This window comes from Pollicipes pollicipes, unplaced genomic scaffold (genome assembly GCF_011947565.3).
Source record: "Pollicipes pollicipes isolate AB1234 unplaced genomic scaffold, Ppol_2.1 Scaffold_4002;HRSCAF=4701_pilon_pilon_pilon, whole genome shotgun sequence".
Lineage (NCBI taxonomy): Eukaryota > Metazoa > Arthropoda > Thecostraca > Pollicipedomorpha > Pollicipedidae > Pollicipes > Pollicipes pollicipes.
The window spans coordinates 28,563,863-28,590,445 of NW_023596420.1; the positions used below are offsets into that span (position 1 = coordinate 28,563,863).

The 26,583-nt window shown below is 52.5% G+C and overlaps 1 protein-coding gene across 1 annotated transcript in view; it reads right to left on the bottom strand.

Annotated features, from left to right (window-relative positions):
• The window catches only part of LOC119094335 (rho guanine nucleotide exchange factor 33), a 39,326-nt gene extending 13,480 nt beyond the window's left edge, over positions 1–25,846 (bottom strand). Inside the window, exons 1-2 of the mRNA XM_037217402.1 lie at positions 25,327–25,846; positions 13,848–13,906 (exon numbers count right to left, since the gene is read on the bottom strand). Of these exons, the coding sequence (XP_037073297.1) occupies positions 13,848–13,886 (39 nt within the window). The 5' untranslated portion in view covers positions 13,887–13,906; positions 25,327–25,846. The remainder of the gene's footprint in view (positions 1–13,847; positions 13,907–25,326) is intronic.
• Between the last annotated feature and the right edge of the window lie 737 nt (positions 25,847–26,583).

Below are 26,583 nucleotides of genomic sequence, written 5' to 3' on the forward strand. Positions count from 1 at the left end.
ACACAGCCGCACCAAACCAGATGATTTCCCAACATGGTCGATCGCGGTGACAGGTAGGACGACCGGAAACCGGGCTGGAAGAACAAGTTTATTCCATAAGTTTACGCCATAAACTTTCCCCAGTCAATATGAAGGGCCATGTTCACGGGTCTCCAGAACGAGCAGGAACGCAATCTTAGTTAAACAGGCACTTGTGTAATTCGCGAGAGACAGACGACTTAATGAGCAGCCATCCCCATCAGTATTCCTAATTGATTTGTGGTTATCTACCGTCTCAGGGCGTGGCGATTACCATCGGATTTCAGAATCACGGGAACGCGAGTGTTTCTGCACCGCTGCTGTCAGGGAGGACAGCAGAGCCTCGCTGCACTTTCTTGCGACCTTTGACCCGCGAAATTGCCGTGCGGCTTCGTAAATATTCCGCCGAGCTTCTCATTATGCACGTACGCTGTCGGCAGTCTAACTCGCAAGTTTTAAATAAACGGGAGAACTATCACCCATTGGCGAGGGCGAAGACCACGTTTTTGGCTCCCCATGACCAATGAAACGGCCGTAGGAGATGCGCGGTATTGCACCCCCCCCCCCCTTGCAAGAGCATTTATCCATTGCATATCCGATATCCGAAGATGGTGCTCACATTATCCGAGGAGCATCCGTCTTCCCCTGTGTTAGCTCGTTTTGAGAAACCACGATCTAGCGGGACGCATCGAGCTACTTTGTGAATTTAAGCCAGCTACGACACGCAAGTTTCTAATGTGCAGTATTATCGCATGAGTAAAAAGATCGGTCAAGTCTTTCTTCGGCAGTCAGAGTTCAAGTGGGAGCAATAGCAGAGTAATTTGCCTGTAAAACGTTCACCTGTGCCTTTTACAGCAGCCACTGCGGTGCACAAACTCTGCAACCCTACTGCAGAGATACGACACCGAGTGTGGAACGACTGCATCCCCTCCCCTCCACGCTTCCGGTTCTCAAACCGCAAGGTCGAGAGGGGGCCTGCGGTGCTCCGCGCTAGCGCCGACACACCACCGGCGAGGGCTTCTCCGCCGCCGGGGCGGCCAGAGGTCGAGAGAGGGCCTGCGGTGCTCCGCGCTGGCGCCGACACACCACCGGGGAGGGCTTCTCCGCCGCCGGGGCGGCCGGAGGCCCCGCCGGTGGCGACTCACCCTCCGCGGGTCAGCCCTGACCCCGCGCCCGACGGCTGGGCGTGGCCGGGCGGCCCGGGTGGAGCGCGGCACGCAGGTCACGCACTTCCTGCACCACTCTGCAGCGATAGAAAGTGAGACCGGCTCGCCGCACCGGGCCGGCCAGGAAGGAAGCGGTCGGGAAGCGCGCAGGCCCGGTCCGGTCACAGCAGGGTCTGGGTTGCGTCACGACCAGGCAGAGCCAGCCGTCTCCGGCGCGACCACACCCACCACGCAGCGCAGCTGTCTCTGAGTCCACCGCCTCCTCGGCGCCGAGATGCGGCTGATTACATAGCCGCTGTGACTGAATCACCATATTCAGCACTGGATGACTGACATGCGAGCCTCCAACAAAAGTATGCCTGAATAAAATATCGTTTGATAGACCGGTAACTATCCCGTTTTCGCCTGACGCCCGTCGAATCAAACATGCTTTTGACAGTTCAGTACATCCTTGACACCTTCCTTACTTCTTCAAACTCTTCCATCTACCTGAGTATCTCCCCATGCACGTGTTCTGCGAACGACATCGCATAAATATGTGAAATGTATTTTTCGCAAGACGTGCAGAAAGCTGTGGTTGCACAAAGTAGCGACGAGCAACGGCGGAGACAGTGTGGTGGAGTTACTGTCATTCTTGCCCTTCTTCTTGAGCCGGAAAGCCATGACATAAACATTGCCGTTGTTGAAAATATGACCACTGCGTTCGGAGCTCGTTTACGAGCCCGCGCCGAAGCCAAACATTGTAGGATTATAATGGCGTAGAGTAGATGCCTGGCAACAATGCAAAGACGAAGCAAGCATAATTTTGTCAGTTTTGAACCATTAAAAAGAAACATTTTACAGGTACCGGCGCCTTTACTTCTGCTTAGAGATGAGGATGTTTTCATCCACTTCACATTCACACCGTTTTCATCCACTTCAAGGTATTGAAAAAATCATACCAGGGCTGAAACGGCCAAAACCAAGAGAACAACATAGCAAAAAAGATTTAAGTGACTGCACTGGCTCTTAATTTAACCGTATTATCGGTCGGGCTCGATGTATGCAAATAGGACCCGACATTGACATGATTTGTTAAATGTTAATCGTAACATAGTGTGCACAGGCGCAAACTAACTGCATGAGGCTGCAAGCCTACTGAGTGGGAATACAAGCCTGCAAAACGAACGTAGAGGGCCACCAACAAAGATTCAAACATGCTGAGCGAGCATCTTTCCGTTGAACGAGGATAAGCCTTCCTAAACAATGGCCGCACTGTCAGCACAACAGAGGTGCAGCGGCTCCAGCTGCGAGAGCCTTATGCGGTCTCGCCCTAGCCGTCGATGGCCTGCACCTGTCAGGAGAAGACAACGTCTCGAGATCGCTCTCATCGCCGCTCAATGGTCCTGCCCGGCCGGGGACGCGACCCAATGATAGATTCCGCGCGCAGCGAGCTTTCTATCGCGCCCGGCGGCGGCCGCGCCGGCCGCCGGTGGCGACGAAAGGCCGTAATGGGACGGGAGAAACCGCACCGCACGCCGCCGCTGCCGCGCCGCCGCTCCAGATGAAGGGGCGGGCGCGACGCGCGTCATCAGCGCCGGGCTCATCAGCGCGGCGGCCGGGCCCGGGCCGCGGACACGGAGCAGGTGGGCCTTACGCAACAGGGCAGCGGCGAGACGGCAGCGGGGGTGTCCGTGTCTTGCGCGTCTGTCTGTACAACGGCCCCTGTGCCCGCCATCTCAGCTTTTAGAGTCATCGCTGGGCTGCTGTCACTGTTGCGATCATGGGTGAGGATTCGGTTGACGTCTGAAGGGCTATGATGGCTACCGTGACGTGATTGATAGCAGTTCCTAACTGTGTCGTATGTTTCTGTGGATCGGTATTGTATCATGCACCACAGCGATCGCAGCTATCACAAATATTGCCAAAGCATCTCTGTTGCCACACAGCTTCGATGACGCCTGCCGACAGCCTGCATAGCTACATGCCACCACAGCTGCCACACAGTTGCCGCACAGTTTCAGTGGCACATGCCAACAGTTACCGCCTGCATGGCTACATGCCATCACAGCTGCCACCTGAGCTACCATCACAGCTACCGTCACTGGCATCATACCAGCTGACCATCACATACCAGCAGAGGCGGCGGGTCCGATTTTGAGAGGCGCAGCAATAATGTCAGTTCTGCCTCTTATTCTACCAGGGACCTCTACAATCTTGAAGTCTATAACAATCTTTAGTGTCTATATCGTCATTTTACAGCTGGGGGTTATTCTGACAAACGACGGCCCCCAAAAGACCTATATTTTCTTGAAGATGCGGTTTCTTTTTTATCAAAATTCCTTTCATTACAGGCCGGCCGAATTTGGCTCCACACATTGGCTTTATTTTCACATTTTTTTCTATCCTTCAAAGCAAGCGAGATGGTAAACATATATGCCACCGTTTTAAGTCATTTATATATGTATGTAATGTGCAGATATGAGCAAATTTTAGCCAAAGTCCCGTGGAACAGGTGGATAATGACACACATCATGCATATCACCGTCGATATTGTCACAATGCGGACAGATGGCCTTGTGCGCAATCAAACATCAAACATATCTAACTTGAGCATCGCCAGTGTTCCTAAGAAAAATATACGTTAACCGCAACCGCATCATTAACCGCAATATGCAGCAATGATCATACGGATGCAGCAATGATCATAGCTATCCTAAGTTGGAATCCCCCAGCAAAAGGAAGCCGCTGGAAGGCCATGGCTGATAGCTTGCCCACCCTCCAAACGGTGTGTGCTGGGTTCTCTGGAACCTTCTCTGTGACCTACCCTGAACTCTTTGAATATGCCGGCTGACCTGCGTCTTAGAACCGCATAACCTGGGACGTTCAACTACCTCCCCTGATTATGTTGTGTTTCCTTGGTCGTTCTGAAACCTTTTGCATTTGCTGGGGCTCATGACTATTTTGTGTCCGTGCCTGTTAGTTCGCACTATCCCTCCGGCACCTAGATACCTTATTTCTGTTCCGGTCACATCGGCCTCTGTAGGTCATTTGACTGTATTGGGCTTGAATCTTACAGTGTATAGCATGGCTTTTATGGAAAGAGAGCGAGAGCCGGGCTACGCCGATGGCCAGAGTGCGAGAGGTGGGCTACGCCGATGGGCAGGGTGCGAGAGGCGGGCTACGCCGATGGGCAGAGAGCGAGAGGCGGGCTACCCCGATGGCCAGAGAGCGAGAGGTGGGCTACGCCGATGGGCAGAGTGCGAGAGGCGGGCTACGCCGATGGGCAGAGTGCGAGAGGCGGGCTACGCCGATGGCCAGAGAGCGAGAGGCGGGCTACGCCGATGGGCAGAGTGCGAGAGGCGGGCTACGCCGATGGCCAGAGAGCGAGAGGCGGGCTACGCCGATGGCCAGAGAGCGAGAGGCGGGCTACGCCGATGGACCAGTAGAAGTCCGACAGGGCGAGTTATTGGGTTCACGACCGTCCGCCATCCCACCTGAATTTCTAACGGTGGTGAGGTGTCTGGTACTAAGTTTTCGAGGGGCTGATTGGAAGCGCCAGATGGCAGTCAGGCGAGACGTTTTCATAGTGGCCATCGAAGGGCAATGGATTGCTGCCGGTCGGACTTCGGCCAGACCGCCTCATGAGAATGCATCATTCGTGCCTTTAGGTAGTAATTGGAGTGATTTTGTCATGTCAAAGACAAAGTGCCTTCTTTGTCTTCCCGGCGCCCGATTGAGTAATCATCGATTACACACATGAATCCATCAGCCCTCCCCGTGTAACTTTCTCCGCTGGAGTAAAGCGGCCGAGAGTACCATGATCAGATACAAGAGCACCATCTGGATGGGCCAAGCCTGCCCATCCGCTGATAGCCGCTGACTCAACCACTGCCTCTCCTGCGCTTACTTACCGGGGTAGAGCCGTCTAACGACCTTTCCCCAATCAGTAACTCTTCGTGAGTATTGTTACTACATCGCTTCATTCTGTGACCCACTGAGCATGTGGTGTTTAACAGCGCGATCGATTCCAGGCTGGTTTGACTTTGAGCGTTTTAAACAAACTCCCGCTAAAAACGCCAGTAAAATGCGAGCGCGTTGCGTGCCTTTTCCTGATCACACGTGCCACCATGCCTCAGCTTGGGCAGTCCTTCCGGGCCATCCTCATTGTAATGACCGCGTTACCAGTCAAGACCGGGGCCTGCTTCACGGACGCCATCTTCTTCTGCGTGCTGTTCAGGGGTATTGTACCGTATTCAGTAAGACTGGCAAACACCCCAACAGGCGGCTGAGCCCTTTCGACCTGACAGGGATCTCTCTCAGCATTCGACACGGCGCTCCTGAAAAGACTTGAAGCGCTTGGGCGCCCTAGGCTGATTGTTCCAGGGATGAGCCTCTCCGACCGGTCTTGCAAAACTGCACCCCTGATGTTTTTTGTCCACAGTGTTTGTTGCCAGAGCGCCACCAGCCAGTACTAAACAGGCTGACAGCCTCTGCGCCTGGCGAGGTTAGCTGCTGCGCTGCACCAGTTGGGCAGCGCGGCACACTGCTCACATGCGCCACAAGGTGGAGCCGTGCCGGGGAGGCGCGGGCCCCCCTGCTGCAGTAGAGCGGCGCTGCCAGCACCGCCGAGCCAGGGGCCTCCTCTTAGGGCTATGATGTCGGCCTGATCCACCGGCTGTGCCAGGGCAAGGCCTGCTGCAATAAACGTGTGAACTCGCTGTGTTTTACTTTACTTGCCTCCAGACAAAGATAAACGACTTTCATGTAACGTAGCCTTCTCCTCCCTTGCCTTGCGCCGAATGGCGTGAGCCGGATCGACGAACACTGCTTGGCCTTCAACCAGAAGTAAACCCCCGCCCCGGATATGACTTTTGATCCGTCGGGGCGAAAAACACTGTAGTTCGCATGAAAAAGTCCAGGACCTGGGAACACATCAGTCACAGCCTTCCATCAATTCGACGAGCCAAACAACTGGGACGGGCGCCGGCGTCACTGAGACGGCGTTCATCGCCTGGGACGTTCGGAGTCGGCAGCTGGGGGCAAAGGTCACGAGAGCGACCGCGGAGCGTGGCGCCAGCGCTCGGAAACGCTCGGCAGGAGAGACCTGAGAGGCGCGCGGAGCCGACTGTCCCAGTGGACGACGCGGTGTCGTCCCAAAAGGCATCGCTCACAAAAGGGCTTTAAAGTGCCTCTCCGCGTAGAAAGTTCGCCCGGGTGAATGACATTCATGAGAAGTCTCTCCGGGGGGGGGGGGGGGGGGGAAGGGCGCCCTTATTTTTCTGTTGGGCAGCGGACATGTTTCTGTTGACTGTGTTGATCTCTTTAATTCAAGAAAATTTCAAGCACAAAAGCGTGACGCCATGGTGTAAATTTCAACCGAGGTGACAGTGAATGGAAAGAGCGTAATAGCAGCCCGGCGCGGCAAAACAAGGCCCTGCGAGTTAAGTATTTCTCCAGCTGCAGCAAACCAGTTACAGCAATCACTTATGACGCCTTCCACGACGTGGACTTTTACCCAAAAGAGTTAGTGTCGTACCAATTGCAGCGCCTATGCTAATTCACCGCCGGGGTTCCGACTGAGTGACGGGAACATAGCAAGAAACATGCCAACCGTAGCACGCAGGTCGATGGGATCTTTCTTTCGCAACCACGGCCTTCCTGGAACTGACGATCATGCCAAAAGTTGCAGCCACCTGAAGCCTGCAGTACCTTGAAACGATCACCATCTGTGACCATCTGTGTCACAAACTGAATCTGAAGGTCAAATATTACGGAATATTACATACCGAACCAAATGAAACCACGCGATCAGCAACGACAGTAGCGACGGCCGGATTAATGACCGCCAAATGCCGCTGTAGGTCGGTGGCTGGCTGGGTGTCGCTGTCGGTCGGTGGCTAGCTGGGTGCCGCTGTCGGGCGGCGGCTAGTTGGGTATCGCTGTCGGTCGGTGGCTGGCTGAATGTCGCTGTCGTTCGGTAACTAGTTGGATGTCGCTGTCGTTCGGTGGCTAGTTTGGTGTCGCTGTCGGTTGGTGGCTAATTGGGTGCCGCTGTCCGTCGGTGGCTAGCTGGGTGCCGCTGTCCGTCGGTGGCTAATTGGGTGCCGCTGTCAGTCGGTGGCCATTTGGGTGCCGCTGTTGGTCGGTGACTAGTTGACTGTCGCTATCCGGGGAAGTATGAATCGGGGCAGAACATTTTCTTCCACAAAGTTGTGGTACCTTCAGCACTTCTGGACCACAAAACAGATGGCACAACCACGCCGAGCGTAAATGCTGTAATGGTCTTTCCCTTTCAAATCTCCGAGTGATGGAAACATTCCTTTCGATAACGAATGTAACCTTTTATTAATGAGTATCAAAACGACTCAAGCACTGCAACTTCTCGCGTTACTCGTGGATTTAAGATTATCGCGAACAAAGTCGGTTGTTTCCGACATTCAGAACCATATGCTGTTACTCCATGCGGTTTACGTCACGTCGCATCCCGTACCTCCATGACACTGAGCACCTCCATCGGCGCGTCCTCCACACCGCCTTCCCGCTCACCTCGTTATATCTGTTCTACGCCCGCACCTGGAGCATTCCCTCTCATGACAACGGACGCGTTAGAAGTGTTGGGCCACCAAAATGGTGCTGAAAGTGAAGAAAGTCTCAACATCTTCACTTGATTCGTGTGACGTGTTTTCTTTTAACAGTCATGGATGATTTAAACTGCATAATTTTGCAAGCTTCGAGCAAGGACTCAACTAGCTTCAACGCGGGACCGACGGCGTGTCCGAGTACGGCAGCGCGTCTAGCCGTACTTCCAAGTGTGGCAGAACTTTAGGCCACATCATAGCGGGTGGGTTAGCTGAACACAATACGACGCTGTGAGTGGTGATTCTCTGCATCTGTCCGGCCTAAGGGGTTGTGATTCAGGATATTGCCAATTTGTATCTTTCAGCAAATCATGCAATCTGAACGACTTTTTTGTTGACCAAACCCCTTGAATGACCAGCATTGCGTGATGACATGTCGCATTGTCGGTCAGTTCAATGGACACGTCAAAGGCTAAGCCTACGGAACTTAGATGCCAATGACCTATGCACTACAACTTTTGGCCTGACAGTCGGCGAACTTCTCACCAGCGCCATGTCGTCATTGCCGTTTATGATGGCTTACGCTCCCAGCCAGGGCCTTGACTGTCGGCAGGAGGTCACAGTGTGTGAGGCCCCGGTCGGATGGTCCGCGGGCCAGGGTTTTGCACTCGGCTGCCCCTGTCCGGGCATTGTTTGCACGAGATTGGCGGATAGCGGCCACGTGACGTGCCCCCCCCCCCCCCCCCGTCACCGGCACCCGCAGTAGGACACGCTTATTGTCGTGAGACAATGTCAGGCTGGCAGAAAAGTGGTCATGAGCGATGCCATGTTTGCCGCTCGCGTTTTTGTCCGGAACAAGTCATGCAAACATGGTTTGCAGCTGTCGACCAATGCCTTTCACTTTTACCGTAAAAATGGATGTGCCATTTGCACTCCAAGAAATCGAAAACACCAAACAAGCATTTTTTGCACGTGCATCTAGAACGAGCGCTGCAAAAATATGTGAGTTCAATGATAACGGCATGCGGGCGCTTGACAGCCTTGTCGCTGGAATATTAGCTACCGTCGTTATTGCAAAACGTGCGCCATTATTCTCCACGATTTCTGAAATGGGGTATCAATTTGTTCCATTGTCAGTGACTAACAGCCAGAAAAAAGGAAAAAGGGATATATTCTAAAACTACTCCAGCAAGCAATGGTACAATTGTATGCTTCAAAGTGTTTTCAAAACGTGCGTACGCTAAATTACATTTGCCCTATATATTTACGACAGCATGCGGTCATAGGTTGTGTGCACATCTAATAATGTACTGGTTGAGTTTATCTATACTGTACATAAATGAATCAGTAGACGCATGTTGGTTAATTGGTTTCAAGCTATCTCACTGTCGTCAGGAAGTTTCCACTATGGGTTTTCCAAGTACCTCCAACAGCCACATAGATCTGCATAACTAAACACAAATAAAAGGAAGGTTTTTCCAGATATCTTTTTCCTTTCACTCTCACGAACTCCAAACAGGGTCAATGGCGTCCACGAATGAGGAGCTTTCATTTCTGAACGTGCACCGTCACTAGTCACGTACGCACGCGGCTCCACGCGACCCAGACCCACGCAATACACACAGTGTCGCGGCGCTCTCTTCTGTTTGCCCACCCAAAAACAGCCAGGCGCGCTGATGGCTTTGATGATCCAGCCAGCTATCTTCTTTGTTCTGGCCAGCGAGTGTGCAGACCGATGGGTTAAAATAAGACCGGGTTTACTTAAAGCGTCTTAGGATGATGCTGGTTTTTGCATTTCTTAATTCCGTGACATGGTACATAACCTGAAATTAAATATTAGACCTTTTTAAGCTTCCGTCCCCATCGTTGCCTAAGAATCATTGAATAGCATTGTATTCGTGATCGACGTAACAGGTGTAAAATAGGTGTGATAATAAAATATGTATGTGTATAAGGTGTAAAAACGGCCTAAACAGTAGTACTCACCATTCTTCGGAAGACTGAGCAGGTAACGCGCCACATTAGCCCATTGTATCCGTGCCCATAGTGGCCAGGGGACAGAGGCAAGCATTGAGAGAAGATGGAAGGGGGGGGGGGGGAGGCAAGGTTTCTCCAAAGCAATAAGCTACGCTCACGCAGCCCGTTGTGTGCACTTCAGTGCACAGTAGACCAGATGGCAACCACTCAGCAATGCTCTACTGCCGTGCCGGACACATCGCACCGCACCAAGTCACTGACCCCAGGTCACCAACCGCGGGTCAGTCCGGGGTCAGCGGATCATCCGCGCCAGGGAGAACGTCAGCGGCAGTGCAGTCCAGAAGTACTCTCCTCATACATACATACCGTTCGCGTCAATGGACCGCACAACTCCATCAGTCGGAGATGTTGACTACTCTGGACATCCACGCCGAAGCAAAATGTCGTTTTTCGGTTGCAATAATATAAAACATCAGCAAAGCATTTCCAATTGAACGAAGAAAACCAAATTTTGGTAGCTGCGTCGAAATTTTGCACTCGAGCGAGCAACCTCTTACTGTGGTACGTGCAGAGCTTATCTCCCAGAGGATCCACGCAGGCGTTGGTAAATCCGCTCGCCGCAAATGGGTGCGCGATGCACGTCAAACCTTACCGCATCCGGGATTGAGTACTGACATAACGGACAGGCACTGGGCATACCATGGGTCAGATCGTGACTGAAGGAATCCAAACGCGTGCGTAAATCACGCGGTACAAAAGTAAGCACGCAAACCGCGTGTGGGTATTACGTGTTGCGTGTCGCAATACACAAACACACACACACACACACACACACACACCACACACACACACACACACACACACACACCACACACACACACACACACACACCACACAACCAACACACACACCACCACCACACCCACACACACACACACACACACACCACACACACACACACACACACACACACACACACACACACACACACACAACACACACAACACACACCCACACACACACACACACACACAACACACACACACACACACACACCCACACACACACACACCACACACACACACACACACACACACACACACACACACACACACACATATATATATATATATATATATATATATATATATATATATATATATATATATATATATGTGTGTGTGTGTGTGTGTGTATGTATATACTATATATATCCTTGCAGTGCTGCACATGCACGCTTCTGCGTCGCAGTTTGAGGACCAGTCACGACCTAATTTTTACGGTGTACAGCCGATGTAAAAAAGAAATGGGGATGCCCCTAATGGAAGCGCGACAATAAGTGTCTGTGCGCGTGTGGTCTGGGGCGAAGAACACCTGCTCTTGACCAGCCTAGCTCTCCGGCTACCGGTCCTGACCTGATCTTTTGGTCCTGACCATGACCTGGCCCAACCTGACCTGACCACACAGCCCGCGGGCGGGACCGTGCCGCGGAGCACGAGGAAGGGGTTGGAGCGGTGTCAGCATCACCAGAATGGCTGCACTTTGACACCAGGTCCAGGACAATGCTTGGAAAAATTGATCGATAATTTTGAAATAATCGCGTGAGCCCATTATTGTTCCAGAAATAACGTAAAAGATCGGACGCATGAGTCCAATGAATTCGCGTTGTCGAAGAGTTACAGCCAAACTTGTTTAAAAATCGCATCACCGGCCTCGAGGCGTTGTTCCACTACAGGCTTACCAAATTTTGACACCCACACGGCCCGACCGTACCCGATCGGCACCGTAAGCCGAGCCGGTCGGACCTTGCGGCCGTCTCCGCCCACCAGGCCGGGCCAGGGGCTCCCCAAACGGAGCGGGCGTCGCCAACATTCCTGCAGTGGTGCGTCAGCCCACTGCACGGCACCACACCGCGCATCCTTGAGCTGGGGCGAGACGGCAGTGGCCTCCCACGGCACGGCACCACACCGCGCACCCTTGAGCTGGGGCGGGTACGGCAGCGGCGTCCCGACGGCAGCGCGCTAGCCGGGAGACGGCGGAGACCGCCGCCTCGCGCGCGGCACGCTCAGAGGAAGTGGTGACGCTGCTGGGGTGGTGCTAAGGGAGCGCGGATATAGCGCGAGGCGCGATAATCCCTGGGAGCGCGACTGAAGTCCCGCAAGTGCGCTTAGTCCATTTACGCTGCAAACAGGCCCCGTCAGGCGACGGGGCCTGTGGTTAAGCGCTTGTTGCGATAAGATTTGGGCGGGAGCCTATTCTTTTAATAAGATTATTATAACGCTGAAAAATACCACGGAGAATTTTCGATTCTTTTCGTGTTTCACCAGGGAATTTAACACATGAAGTCGCGGAAAATGAGGCAAACATGAATATGTCTCGTGCTTTATAGTTGTCCACCGAGAAAATACTGGCCATTCCAGCTCTGCGCTGACTGACCTTTGCCCTGGCGGCCAACACCAACTCGACCCGACCCGACCTGAGGGTAGCTCTTTGTACACTGTCGCACAGAGCACGGAAGCGTGCTCAGTAAGGGCAATACAGAGATGCAGCTAGTGCGGGGCCTGCAGAACGGACAAGCTATTAAATAAATCAAACATCCCATCCGGGGGCATTCACAAGACATCACCCTGCCAGGCATTTCTTTAAGCCGAAGTAATACGAAGTAATACCGCATCACGCACGCTCGCCATAACTAGCAACAGTCGACCGACGATCAGCTTCAAGTCATGGCTGGGGTCTCTGCAAAATAAATGGACCCGCTGTCACCCACGCGCGCATTAACACCGCTTCTTTACATTGGCGTTCGCGGAAGCCTCCCAAGGGCGTCAGGCCTGGACCGCAGTCAACTACTGTGTCATGACAATACTTATCTTTTCAACGGTGATACGGGGCGCTGTTGATGTTTTGCTTGCAGTTGCAAGTAATGCTATTCATCTCCCGCATAGGCTCGTCCTTTGTAGTTGCCATATGGTGATCAAAGTCATTTGTTTCTCCATACAGTTATGATTGCTAACTAAAACTTCAAACTATGTTTTAAAAACGACTTCCTGATACCATTCGCCTTCAAAAGTATGTGGCAACATTTCATGCACAAGGAAAATGTCCCACAAGCCCATTGGTCCGCTGCCCGATCTGAGCAAGTTCTGGGATCCCAAAGTGGCCGACGTTCTACTCCTCAGCATGCCAGTAAAAAATATAATTTCCGTACACAATATAATTGCCTGACCTTCAGCCACGTCTAGTCTGCTTTACAAGCGTGCATCATTAGTTACAGTTAGATGTGGGCTTCAAGACTCTGGCGTTGTGCACACCTTAGGGCGGCTCACTAGGAGTGGTCCAATTTCACCAAATCCTCGGACGTAACTAGTTACGTCATACGTTGCAAGAATGCAGCCCATAAGTCCCTTTTAGCCCTCTACGGGAAAGGTCTACCAGAGAAAGCGAGTGGACGTAGGAAGCCCTCTCAGTCCCCCTCTCTCTCTCTCACCACCACACATCAAATCGAGCAGAGTTTCCCACCACCTCCCCATCATCTAATAACGCCACCACTTCCGCCGTCTGCTTCCCGGCTGGGTGCCCCCACGTCGTCACTTGAGTCGAACGTGAACCTTGCCGCTCTCATCAGGTTAGAATGTCTCGACCCCAAGACGAAATGGTCTGATCCACTTCAAGCACAGGACCAGCAGTGAGACCGATCTGTCCCCATCGAGGGACAGCACGGCGATGCGGAAACATGGTCCAGCGGGGTTCGGGGGTCCTGATGACGCCCTGGGGACAGCGCCCGGTCGCAGAGCGACAACCGCATACAAACGTCCAGCTAGACACGATCATGTCTCGGAAGGTGAGACATTACTCTCGCTCACCTCCAGCGTTGGGAGACGCAAACTGACCTCAAAACGGTGGGAAGGTCACGCTGACCTGCACACGATGGCCCTGTCAATCCCTGATCTAGATGCGACGTGGGAGTTACTCACGCCTCAGCGCTGTAACAGCCACGCTTTTGACTGATTGACTGACCGACTGACTGATTTTAAACTAGTGATCGTTTTTTGATAGCCCCACTGATTGATTGATTGTTTGATCGATTTATGTATTGATTGTTGGCCTGATTGACTAACTGACTCACCTCGGCAATCTGTTCCACCAGCTGGTCCTGGTTGTGCATGGTGAGCGGTGAGCGCACTTCTGGAACAAACAGAACTGTGTGAGAACAGATGAAGACATGTGAGAACCGACGGAGTCATGTGAGAACAGACCGGACTATGCGAGAACATACGGGACTATACCAGAACAGACGGAGCCACGCGACAACTGACGGGGTTTAACGAGACAAGTAAACACATACGGGGCCAGGTAAGAGCGGACGGAGCCTTGCAAGACCCATCCAGCGGGGCTACGGGAAGACGTCAAAAGCTCCGCTGGGGCCCTCTGTACAGGTCCCGATCTGTCCTGGGATACGCCACAATACCACCAACAGCACCACTGCGGCGAGGTCCTGCATGACAATGGCTTATTGTGGCGCGGCGCTATGGCAGTGGGTGGCCAAGGCTGCCCGGTGGACTTGATAGCGGCGTCTCCAGAAGTGGCGACGCGAGCCCGCTCCTCTGACCTCGTTTACGGCACGCCACAATGGTGCGGCACCAGCCCGTCCGCTATTGTCACGCATATCGCAGACGCTCCACCAATGACAGGCCAGTGCGTGGGTGAGCGTCTGAAGGGAGCGTACTGGCGAAGTGACTTAAGATATGATTCGAAACATTATTTGACCATGCTGCATACTTGCACCCATGTAAAAGAGTGGAAAATTAATGAAGAAAATTTTATATAATAATGAAACGAATGCGCACTTATTTTCGGAAAAGACACAGAACAAACCTATTCAGCCTTGACACAAATTGTGGCGCATGAGCTGGCGGGAGTGGTATATGTTATACAATGATTGACAAAGATGGCGATTAAATGTTCTTCGGTAGGAAAAGCTGGATCAGCACCCACGAGCGTGGGAGCGTGACGATGACCTTGAGATCTAAGCGATAGTTTTGATTTTACATGCGTCCCCACACGATACAAACGTAATAGACGTACGTGAAAATGCAAAGGATGTTTGGAAGCCGTTAAAACCTCGCTTCGCCTGAAAAAGTATGTTGAGGCCGCGACTTAAGCCTTGGACATATTAGTGACAACAATGCGCTTTCCCTGGAACATTCATTAACAGGAAGCTTGGCTGAGGATATTGTCAACCAGCTATCGCTAACCCAACTGCACATAACTGCATTGTGGTCGGATTATTTGTCCAGGACCTATCTGAGATCCCACCGCGGCACCTTGTGGCTTACCTCACGAGAGCACCTGTTACGGTCAATGAGCTCTCGGGATGGATCTGCACGCAGCAGAACGGAACGTTTCACAAATATGCAGATTTACGTACAATGCCAGCGTTCAGTTCATTACCAGCGTTTTCGGGTGGCTGGTATTAAACCATGGAGTTATCGCTGTGGAACGAGCAAACACAAAACACGGCGACATTCATGTAATTCAGATTATTTTCGCTATTATGGAAACAACGGCCCAGGGATGATTGGCATCCCAGGCCAACTTGGGTCTCCATGGGATAAAATACAGCAAAGGAGCAAAAGGATCGGGCGGAGCAAAAAGTCCACCAGTAATCACTCATTACAGTCACTAATTTTAGCGTCTTTGGCCGATGTGACAGCAGTTGTGGCGAGTTTCATGGTACGGTGTTCGGATAACAAAGCTGTCTTGACGACAACTGTTAGAATTGAGACGGCTGTTCCAATTTTAAAGCAAACAACAGCTGGCTCCAGAATATTTTGTCTCCGGTTTCTTAAATTGTTACAAGGCATGAACGGCTGGACGAGCCGTGCAAGCGTCATTGTTGCTTAGCCAGATACGACTATTACCAAAGAAGACTTTCCTGTTGAAGGACTTAACACAGGGCAGGAAGCCAACTCTCCCCGACACTTTTGAGAAACGGACGACGCCCTCGCTCTGTACGACACAAACGGTTCAACATTTTAAGTTGCAACTTTTGACCAGTTGAATGAGATGAAACCTGTCCGTGAAAAACCTGTAAAACCTGTGAAAAGGAGATGATCTGTCGACTGAAAGCGATGAAAGATTGCCATTTCTGGCCACTGCGATTCTGGCCAACATCACCAAAAGTTCTGTTGAGTTTACGAGTGTTGGGTTAACGATATTCAATGCGCCAGGAGTTGCTGGTCAAACAACATAATAGTGCAATATAACGATTCAAATGACTACCGAATATTTCCAGCCGTGCGTATCCTCAAGGGCACCGCTCGGATATTGAGAACAGCTCTTGAAGATGAGCACAGATGGAAATATTGAATACCGCCAATATAATCGCCATTAAGCATTACAAAGCCACTTCACCCGCGCCTCCTGGAGTGTTGAAGGTCGTTTGCTCAACATAACTTCCAACTCTTAATGCCGAAAAAACCGGGAGCTGAATTGCCTTATAACAATCACAGATATTTCAAGTCCGTTCACAGTCCTTTACCTCCCATCCCCCACGCCTTTGCAAAAGTAGCCGTGCATTGCACCACTCCTAGCGTACGTAACCACGCGGCCAGAGACACAACTAGCACCGTCCGCGTCTCTCTCCGCCTCGTCGTTCTCCTCGCCTGGGCGGCGTCCTCGGCACGCTTCGTGCTCGGCTGGCGGCGCCCTTGGGGTCACGCGGGCAGCATCGCCCCCGGCGCTTCACGGCGAGACGCCGGCGCCGTGCGGTAACACGCCGGCCGTCTGGGACGCCAGCGGAGCGGCACGGCGCCCGCTCCGGCAGCCTCCGGGCCGCGGTGGCGGGCACGCCGCATCCCCGCGCGCCGGGGCCGAGACGGCATCAGAGAACTCGTGCGAATCAACAGGGTCGAGCGGAAACAGGCGGTGAGAAGCGCGGAGCGTCTCCGCCGGTTGGGCGGGCGTGGGCGTGGCCACCGCCAAAACGAACGGAGCGTGGAGCTGGCTGCGGCTCGGCACTGCGGTGGGGTTGTCGCCGGGCGCCGCTCGTCGCCATGATGGACGAGATCTGTCGCCGAGCGCAGCGCGCCAGCTCACGGCTGACAGTCACGTGAGGGATCACACTACAGGACGCGCTGTCGCAAGACGTGTGCACTACAACAGCGTGACGGAAAGGTCACGTGATGGATCGGTCGACGGCTGCTGGAGGCTCCACGCCAAGGTCACGTGGCATGACCTTCCGGCCGTCATAACGTGGCGGACCGCGTCGCGATCGTGGGCGCCGCTTGCCGGCTCCGTCCGAAGCGGCGTGATCAGCGGGCGGGCGTGGCACTGCGAGTCACGGCGCATGCGAGTGACACGCGTACGTCTTCCGCACCCCGAACGCAGTGACCGTGTCGACTCCGCGAGGCTTTCAGAAGGCTCGCCCACTGAACGTGGATTAGAAACCTAAGCAAGTGTGTTGGTTGATAGGCTATGCCACGTGATGAGTGTGTGGGCGATGCTCTTCGTGACCAAGCTGAGCACAGAAGAGCATAGGGTCACCTCAGTCATTAAGTGGGCAGCGAAAAAAGAAATGCGTTATGGATGTAACCTAATCCGCAGACGAATAAGAAAACGTTCACGCGAGAGGTGGCGCGTAATGATACACGGCCCACAAGTTTTAGGCAAAACAGCGCTTGAGTTCACCATGCAGTGCAGCATCAAGGCATGACGGCAACACGCTCCCACACATACTCGCCGATCCGTTGAAGACCGTGTGCGGACGAGGAGTGGCAATGCCGGAGCTCGATACGGCAATGTTGTGACAGTGAGCTCACAGCAATCGCTTAAGGGACGACTCCAGCCTAATGCACCCTGTCTAGCGGCGTGTCATCCCCGAAACGCTGCCGGAGTGGCGCTGGCGCACCGAACAGCTGCGCGCTGCACCAAAAGTGGCATCACCAAAGAGCTGCAACTCAGATCGCCAACCCATCGACGTAGCCTGCCACGCCCATTCCTCACCATCATTCTGTGGACTCAGTGTCGTGTCGCTGGACAATATTCGCTGGCCTCTTGGAACCGGTCTTCACCGTTCAACACGGTTACCGGCCGCCACCGCGCGGCACCCCCTAATTGTGGCTGGCCGGTGTCGCCGGTCCGTCTGCCCTTGAGCACCGCCAGGGAATGTGAGCTGCAGTAAGCTGACGACGCCTCGGCTTTGCAATTTTAACAACTCATTTAACATATACGCGAGCGGCTAGAGTATGCTTGTTGCTGCATGGCAAACACTCGGCGTGCACCGAAACGGCCTTGAACACAAAGCGAATGAAAGCAGACCTTGTTGTCTATACCTTGCGCGTCATTTCGTAATCAACATCAGCGCGGGTACAAATACGCTTTCAACTCCCGCTAATTCTAGCCAGACAGAGTGCAGACGTGTTCTTCCAGTCACAAAGCGCCACAACGCTATCGGCCAACACAGTCGTGTGTCAGCTTAATTTGCATCTGAACTTTGTACACCGGTCGGCTCGACCTGACACAAGTACCGCGGAACCGACCTGACACAAGAACCGCAGAAACGCAACTAATGTGGCGCTGGATTCAAAGCGCTGCATGGATGGAATTTTGAATCTTTCGAGGAACCTACCTCCATGATTGTTAGGGCCACGTGATACTGTGGGGCACAAATCCCGCAACTACTAAAAACCACAGGAGCCGGCTGTGAGACTAACGTTTTGAGGAATGTAGCTTTGCCACCTCCACCCAATTAATTTCACGAAGCTCCACCTCTTGTCTGTCATATGGGCCGTGGCATGTGCGAAAGCGGGGTACGCTATCGCCGCACGTGTGCGGCGCCAAACGATACCATCTATGACGTCACTGAGCGCACGATAACTCGCCAACGTGCACGTAGCGGCCGTGGCACTGACATCACAACTCTGACGTCACTGGGCACAACATAACCCACTAACGTGCACGCAGTGGCCGTGGCACTGACATCACAACTCTGACGTCACTGGGCACAACATAACCCACTAACGTGCACGCAGTGGCCGTGGCACTGACATCACAGCTCTGACGTCACTGGGCGCAACATTGCCGACTAACGTGCACGTAGTGGCCGGGGATCTGGCGCCGCAGTTACGGACGGGAATCGTTGCAGTCAAGCCAGCGAAATATCAACGCAATATTTGGGACTCGAGCGCTAGCGTCGTGGCCTGAAAAACAACGCACTCCCATCATTCAACCGCTGTGCGCGCCTTCTCGCCGACCACAGTGCACCGTGACAAGTACGGATCGAGCCCGAATGAGCCGGTGGTCTGGAATGTTGCAAACAGACGAACGTCAGCACAAATCTGAACAGTCAGCCCTCCAAAAAAGCGCCCGCCGCACCGGGAGACAAAGAGAGCCAAGCGATCGATCAAATGACTCTCAGAGGCCATCAGTTACATATCAATAAACGCCGCGCTTGTCGGGGGTTCATTACGTTGCATCGACAAAGCGCGGCCAATTTTTCGGTCGAGTGAACCAGCCGTGACCCAGGCGAGGCGGGGAGGGGGGGGGGGGGGGCGGTGACATTCCAGGGTGCGTCAGCGGCGCCAGCAAAAGCCGGGCCCCGCCCATCCGGTGGCGGCGTGGGGTCAGCTCGGTCACGCTCTGTCCACTCGGAGGTCACCGCAGGATCACGGGCAATGTCCGGCCGCGGAGACCACCCGGCAAGCGGACCAGTCGGACCGCGGCGGCCACCAGGGAGCGGGGACCGCACCGACACGTCAACACGTCACCGAGGGCAGGCCGCAAACAGCAGCGGGACGGGAATGACGACAGGCTGCTCATGACGTCAGGCTATGGGCAGCGTCAGATCGCAGGAGTGATACCAGGTCACGGAACACTGGGCCAGGGCAATGGGTTCACACAGAGCGAAGCTCATGCAAAGCGTGCAAATGCCGTCGTGTCCTCGTCAAGGGCGGCTCAATCATAAGGCTTTGCTGCGTGCCTTGAACGCTCATTGGAGATCATTGATAGAGTACAGTAGCGTTATTTGGAGCAGTGTCGCCGTTTCCCATCTCGCCCGGTTCGAACAATTACAACGCCGGTTTCTCATGTGATTGGGTTCGAGTAGCCAGTCCCGGTGTTCCCCTCTAAATCATGAGCATCATCTCATTTAATTCAAAACAGTATCTATCAAGGCATGGTTTACTCATTCTGGCACCTTATTTATATGTAACGCATATTATCACGGGTTTGAATGCGCTAACCCGACCCTGACATCACTGTACGGTCTGGCTACACCCACCCGGTGCTCTCGGCGTACAGTCCTTTTTCACGAGCCATTTGCAAGGGCCACTGTTACAAACATATTTGGCACACGTTTAACCGTTGCCTGCAATAGTTTTCTACATCATTCTAACTCGACTGACTGTTTGTAGCGAACAAAATCATTTCGATCTGATTTGTTTGGGTTCGTCGGCACTCGTGGAGCAGTCTTTTGATAACCGTTGTGTGTGAGCGTGTAAGGTGTATGTGTGAGTCAGTGTAATGTGCATGTGTGCGTGTGCGTGTGTGGTTAGCTTTTGTTACTGTCTGTGTGCGCGTCTCATGTATTTATTGTTTTTAAAACTGGACTGTCTTTGCAACTGGGCTTTTGCCTGTGGACTGCAGATGCCCTAGATATACTGATAAACAAACACAGGTAGTTACCTAAGCAACTTTCTGAAGCTTCTGATTCAAAAAGTTCACTTTCTAAACCCACTTAGAAGCACACCTACTTGTATAAAGTGCTAGCAAAAAAATTCGCTCATACGTTTACAAAAGGCAAAGGTCACAGCTGCCTCAAATTTGGCCACCACCTCATTCAAAGCAGTCGCCCCGTGCAGCGATACACCACTTCTTGCACCTGAGCCATGATTAGAACGCTCCCTAAAAGTCCCCTTCCTCACGTGTGTGAAATACCATATGTGCTGGATCTCCTACGCGATGTCAAACCACGATCCTGTAGCGTAAACTCTATCCTCGGAAAGAGGAAGAAGTTGCAAGGAGCAAAAGTTCGATCCGTCGAAAAGGGCCCGTGGGGAGCGGTGATATAGTTGGTGCGGCGCAGAAGCTTGCGCGTGTTGAACGTCCTGTGCGAAGGCGCGCTGCTACGTTATCTCACATACCCCGATATCTTTGACAGGCAAATCCGGACATCGTCATCATCGGTCCGACAATGCTCCACCATTTTTTCCCGCTGTTTTTCCGTGATGTTTTCCGCATGCCGCGGTGATAGCGTCCTTTCCTGTTCAAAGATGACGGTTAAAGAGCTTTCCTCTTGGCACAGCGGCGGTGTTGAGACACCGTCCCGTCCCAAGAGGCCCAGGTCCCGTTGATCTCCGAGATCACCGGGCCGCGACATATCACAGCCTGGCCTTTCCACGACGCTGGGAGAAGGGGACCAACAAGCCCATAGGTTATGGTCCAGGGGTGGCCTCGCCCGGCCCATGAAGATCTCCGGATAACCACCCAGAGCAGCTTTCGCCGCTCACTTTAGCTGCCGCGACCGGTGCAAGGCGAGAGTGCGTGGCGCCGACATGATGCTAATTACGGGTGACGGCCATGGGTGGCGGCCATACACATAGCATCCAAATAGCGGCACCAATTTTATAATAGGGAGCAGAGCCAAGACTCATGAGCATGTGCCTTCAATGTTTTCACGTGCTGACACAAAATGCTATAAAAACACACCTAAGATTTCGAGAATGAGATACCACTTCTGGATATTGTTAATATATTTCATAGACTCTGTGCCGACAACCGACGAAACTGATGCTGATGTAAATAGCTATAACAGTTTGCGCACAATAAGCAGGAGAGATCTCACATACTACAAATTGTCATATTTCAAACACATGGCTTTAAAAGCAGTCAGTCGAGCATTAAACTCTCTCTCTCTCTCTCTCCCTCTCCTCTCTCTCTCTCTCCTTTCTCTCTCTATCTCTCTCTCTCTCTCTCTCTATTTATAAAATACATAAATTTTGGAACGTGATGTGTGCACTGGCGACATGGGTCGTTCCTACGCCTCCAAGACGCACTGGCGACATGGGTCGTTCCTACGCCTCCAAGACGCACTGCCGACGGTCCGCTGCTCGCGTGGTGCTTTATCCTGACGGACGAAAAGTGGTGTCGAAATTCGAAATCCGCAGTGTTAAGGTGATAACTATCTCCTGTTTCTGTATTAACAACAAATGTTACGCATAAACCACTGGCATGGCGGTCCTATTCAAATCAACACTATGCCAACCAAGTCACAAAGAGACAGGCGGGCCCCGTTTTTCCTTTTCTCTTCTGCTTTTCTTTTCTTTTTAACCACATATTTAACCTAGCAGTCCATCAGACAAGGAACCCTATCAATGGAGCTGGGCAGATGATTTGACCGAGCATTGAGCATTCGTGGGGGACTGTTCCCAACCATTCCAGCCGAGTCGACCAGGGCATGCGCGCTGCCCTCAGGCGGCGTGCCTGAGGAAGGGCTGCTGGGCCGCGGTCACCACGTGCATGCGTTGCCGCGTGACCGCCTCTGCGCACACGTCCCCTGCGTGGTCGTGTCGCAGCCGGGCACGCCGTCGCGCCACCGCCACTTTCATTCGACCTCAGCTGCGCGGAGACGGGCAGAGGCCGCCAGAGGGACGTCAAATTACGTCACCCTCCTTCCCCGCGCGCCCCACTCGTTTCCTAATTGAGTTGATTAAGATAATTATTCCATGGACGATGATGGAGGCGGAGAACGGTTTGGCCGCCTTTTCAGCTGGAGATACCATCTTTAACAACAATGGACCACTTTTTGTAATGCAACCAAACTGGTGCTTATATCAGCTGACTGTGCAGTAAAAGCATGCTGCTCTAGATAGTAATTTGTGGCGGCGTTTGTCATGTCAGGGACTGACCAGAGGCGTATTGGAGGCATTAGGGATATATACAACATTTACGCTTACCGTACTAAACCAGGTGCTCGCTCATGCCCGAGTGGGACCCCAGGATAACGGATCTGAGGCCGGCAGGAACGGCATAGCGAGTCCCGCTACCAGCGGAGGTCTCGAGGAGGTGTATGTTGAACATTATTCAGCATGCAGACAAGTGCCTGGTTCCGTAGATTTTGTCCCAGTCCAAGTTCCTGGCTCCTGGTTCCGGGGCCAAAAACAAATCAAGGAGCCTAGAGCCAAGCCGAAAGTCCAGGAAAACTAGGATACAGCACATTCAGCAGTCGAGGAAGAACGAAGGTCCAGTGGGACACAAAGCCCAGAGATCCAGCGAGAAACAAATCTTACCTGGAATCACACTTATGGTCTAGTAAAGCCGGGACACATTACTGAGCCAAAGGAACCAGCAACCGGCAGGATTTTAGCTGATGTTTCCCCAGGAACGTGTGTAAATCCATGCATTGCGCTCATATACCTGATTACATGCGTAAATGGTACAAAATCAATGCATGATATCCTTTATTTCAGACGACATATCTGTTCATTGGTAAACAAGTGTCAAATGCTGATATGGCCTTCACGGATGAGTCAATGAAAACCAAGAAGCAAGACCTGGTGTCTCGAGAGCGAACCGATAGGAACTAGGAACCAGAGTTCGGCGTCTGTGGAAAGATGAATGGAAACCAAGAGCTGGTGTATGAGGTTCACGAAAGGAGCCGTGAGAATCGGGTCCCGTGTCGCAAAAGAAGCAGTGGGATCCAGGAACAAGAAGCTGGTGCTTACGAAAGAGCCAGTGGGAGCCAAGACCAAGAGTTCCGTTTTCATTAAGGGGCAAGTGGGGCTAGGAACAGCATCGGAACCTCGTGAAGGTCTGTTAACATGGTAGAGGAAAGCATAAAACGAACGAAATTGTCGAAAAGCCGGTTAAGAGTGAATAATGCACACTTTTTCCGCGTTCCCGCTCGTGATCACATCGATATAGTGCAACCATGAAGCATCTTTAAAACATATGGGCTTGACTATTCTGTAGGCTTTCATGATGTTTCGAACGGTCATTACATTTATAACGCGTATCCTTTTCTAACATGCTGCAATAATTATATTGCTTACGAAAGTCGGCAGATATGACAGTTAAGGTTTCCCATCGCAAATGAAAGGCGTTATACGACAAAAATCAAAGCGGACGGTTCCGGCAAACACTCCCACAATGAACTCCATAAAAATGCGTCAAAATCATTGACATGGTTTTCACGATGCGGCTGGCTCTAAGTCACGGATTGACATGAAATGTAATAGCTACACACATAATAGAGAAGATTTCGAAGTTACGTACGCAGATAATGATATTGCTTAAGCTTCACAAATGAGACGTGGGCAATATGGGAAAATGACAAATATTGGGCTCCCAAACCATGTTGGTCTGGTTTACAGTTCCCCGAAGGACAACAGTCTAACCAATAACGTCAGCGATTTCTTTCAACCACAACGTGCACTACATACCTTTTGTTGTAGTGCACGTTGCATGCACTACAGTCGATATTCCAATGCACTACAGTCGATATTCGAATTAAACCATGCGGAGTAAGACTGATAACGATGACGCAGAAGCAGGCTCTCAAGCCAAGGCATGATTGGGAAGTTGATCAACACTGAATGTGTATACAACCCATTTGAGAACAAACGTATCACAACATTGTGCAAACACGATATACCTCTGCCGTTCACACCATCTGCCTACCAGAAACTCATAGCCTTTAATCAATAGCATTGTCCTGCGCGCACCAAGACCATTTCATGACATTCGCAAGTAGTTCTAAGCTTGGTTGTCAAGTAATTTCCGATCTTCCTCCAATGACATTAAATCATGAACTAGGTAGACATTTTATATTTACCATTATTAACAAGATTTTTATGATTTTAACATGATTAACAACAGTTCTTAAAAAGACATTTCAGATTTACCATGATTAACAAGATTTCATACATGGGTTACTATCTGACGCTTTGGCGCTGAGTTATTTGTATCGTGTGAGCAAGAAGTGGGGTCTAACTATTTGCGCCGCCAACTCAATACGTATTTACACGTCAAATTCGTTACAGACAATGCTAGTACGTACAGGCGCTACATGCAAGAAACCTCATAAAAAGTGGAATGTGTGTAAGGTGAAAACATGACCCAGCGCTTCTTGCTAGCAAGCGAAGCAAGTTCAAAAGTTTCACAGCTATGGGACTGGACCTGATGAAAGTCACATCAACACTGGAGGATAATGAAATGAAAGGGAAAACTACACCTGTAAATGAAGAAGAAGTATGTAGCGTCAGCGAATACACTTTTTAAACTGCTATCTGTAAGCCTGAGCGGGGTCTCATTGGAGGGGAGAGGGGAGGGGGTGCGAGTGCTGGCTTTCTATAAACTAGACAGGGTTTTGCTCGTTTAGTGATATTACGGCCAGTTCTTGGTAATCTCAGTTCGACAACACTGGTGAACACAAATAATCGTGAGATTAGGGGAGCGATGTACCTTCAGGGAGAAGCAGTGCTTCATGCGTGTTTTCGAGCGCATTATTTTCCTGTGTAGTACCAAATCCCCCATCACACAATGTTTGCTGCACCACCAGCAGTGTCACAGGTCCATCCCCAACCACACCACCTGCCGCTCCTGCTCACCAGGGTCAGCGCAGCGCCGTCTCGCCCGGACTGGTGTCAGCCGCTGCAAGGGATCGAGCACGGCCGGCAGTCCCGCACCACACCGCCGTCGCCGTCGTCGCCTTCCACACCGACCGCCGTTAACCCGCTCAAACGCAGCCCGGCCACACAGGCGCCAACCGAGCCCTGTGCGCCCTCGCTCCGCTCTGCAGCGGCCGTCTCGCCGGCGCCGGCAGCACGTGGCTCGGGACACGCCACCGACCGCGGGCGCGCGGCACACGTGCGAACGCCCTCACCGGCCCGACCACGTGCGACGCCGTGACGGAGCGTCGCACGTGCAGCCACGGGCAGGGTCCGGCGAGGGAAACGCCGCTGGGACGTCTGTGTGACCGTTCGACCTCGCAGAGTCACAACCGGTAGCACAGTGTTACTCGCACGCGCGAAAGCAGGGGCAGTCCGACACGCTTGACCACGGCGAAGCGAGTCCGACGCGAGCGCGACACCACCGGCGACACTGACACGCTGACGCACGCCCCGGGCGGGAGCGGGCGGGGGCAGTGGAGCCGGGCTGGCCACGCGCGTGGGGACCCGGCGGCGGATATCCTCTACTCGCCAGACCCAGGCAGCAAGTGGCTCGAGCCGGGCGGAGGGAGAACGGGTGCAGGTGGCGCCACCGGTCACCGAGGGGACACGACCATACCTGGCCAGGTCAGATAGGCATGTGCCGCCCCCGCGGGCGCGCCCTTGCTTCATTGGGTGCTTTCATTGCTAGGGGAGTTATAGGGCTTACTGGATTACGGGGCCCCCGTGACGCTGTCAACGCCGAACGGTTTTGTTATTCGACCGAGTTATTGACATGCTAGTGGCTTTTTGTACTATATGGAGCAAATCGAATTACTTATACCGCATGGCCGGACTTGCCGGATGACTGAAATACGCATGTTGTGTGTTGTGACCTGCACTAAATGTCTTGAAGGCTCCATACAGCTGTTCGCCGCCTCTCAGAAGGAGCAGATAGTGGTCATTGCTGCTTGCGGGCCTTTACTCTTTGCGAAGATGAGTTTTTGTGTTGGGCACTGCCACTTAGCTGTCAGTCAGTAATGCAACTTATATTCGACGTACATTCACTTAGCTTGGGTCAGAAATATGTCCTGATATCGAATATGCATGGCTTGCTAGCTATGTTTTGATATGAAAATCCCTGGTAGATGGCCATTTTTGGTCATTGTCGGCGTGTGCGATTACGCATACTTGCAGAGTACACCTCGAATGCTTTAA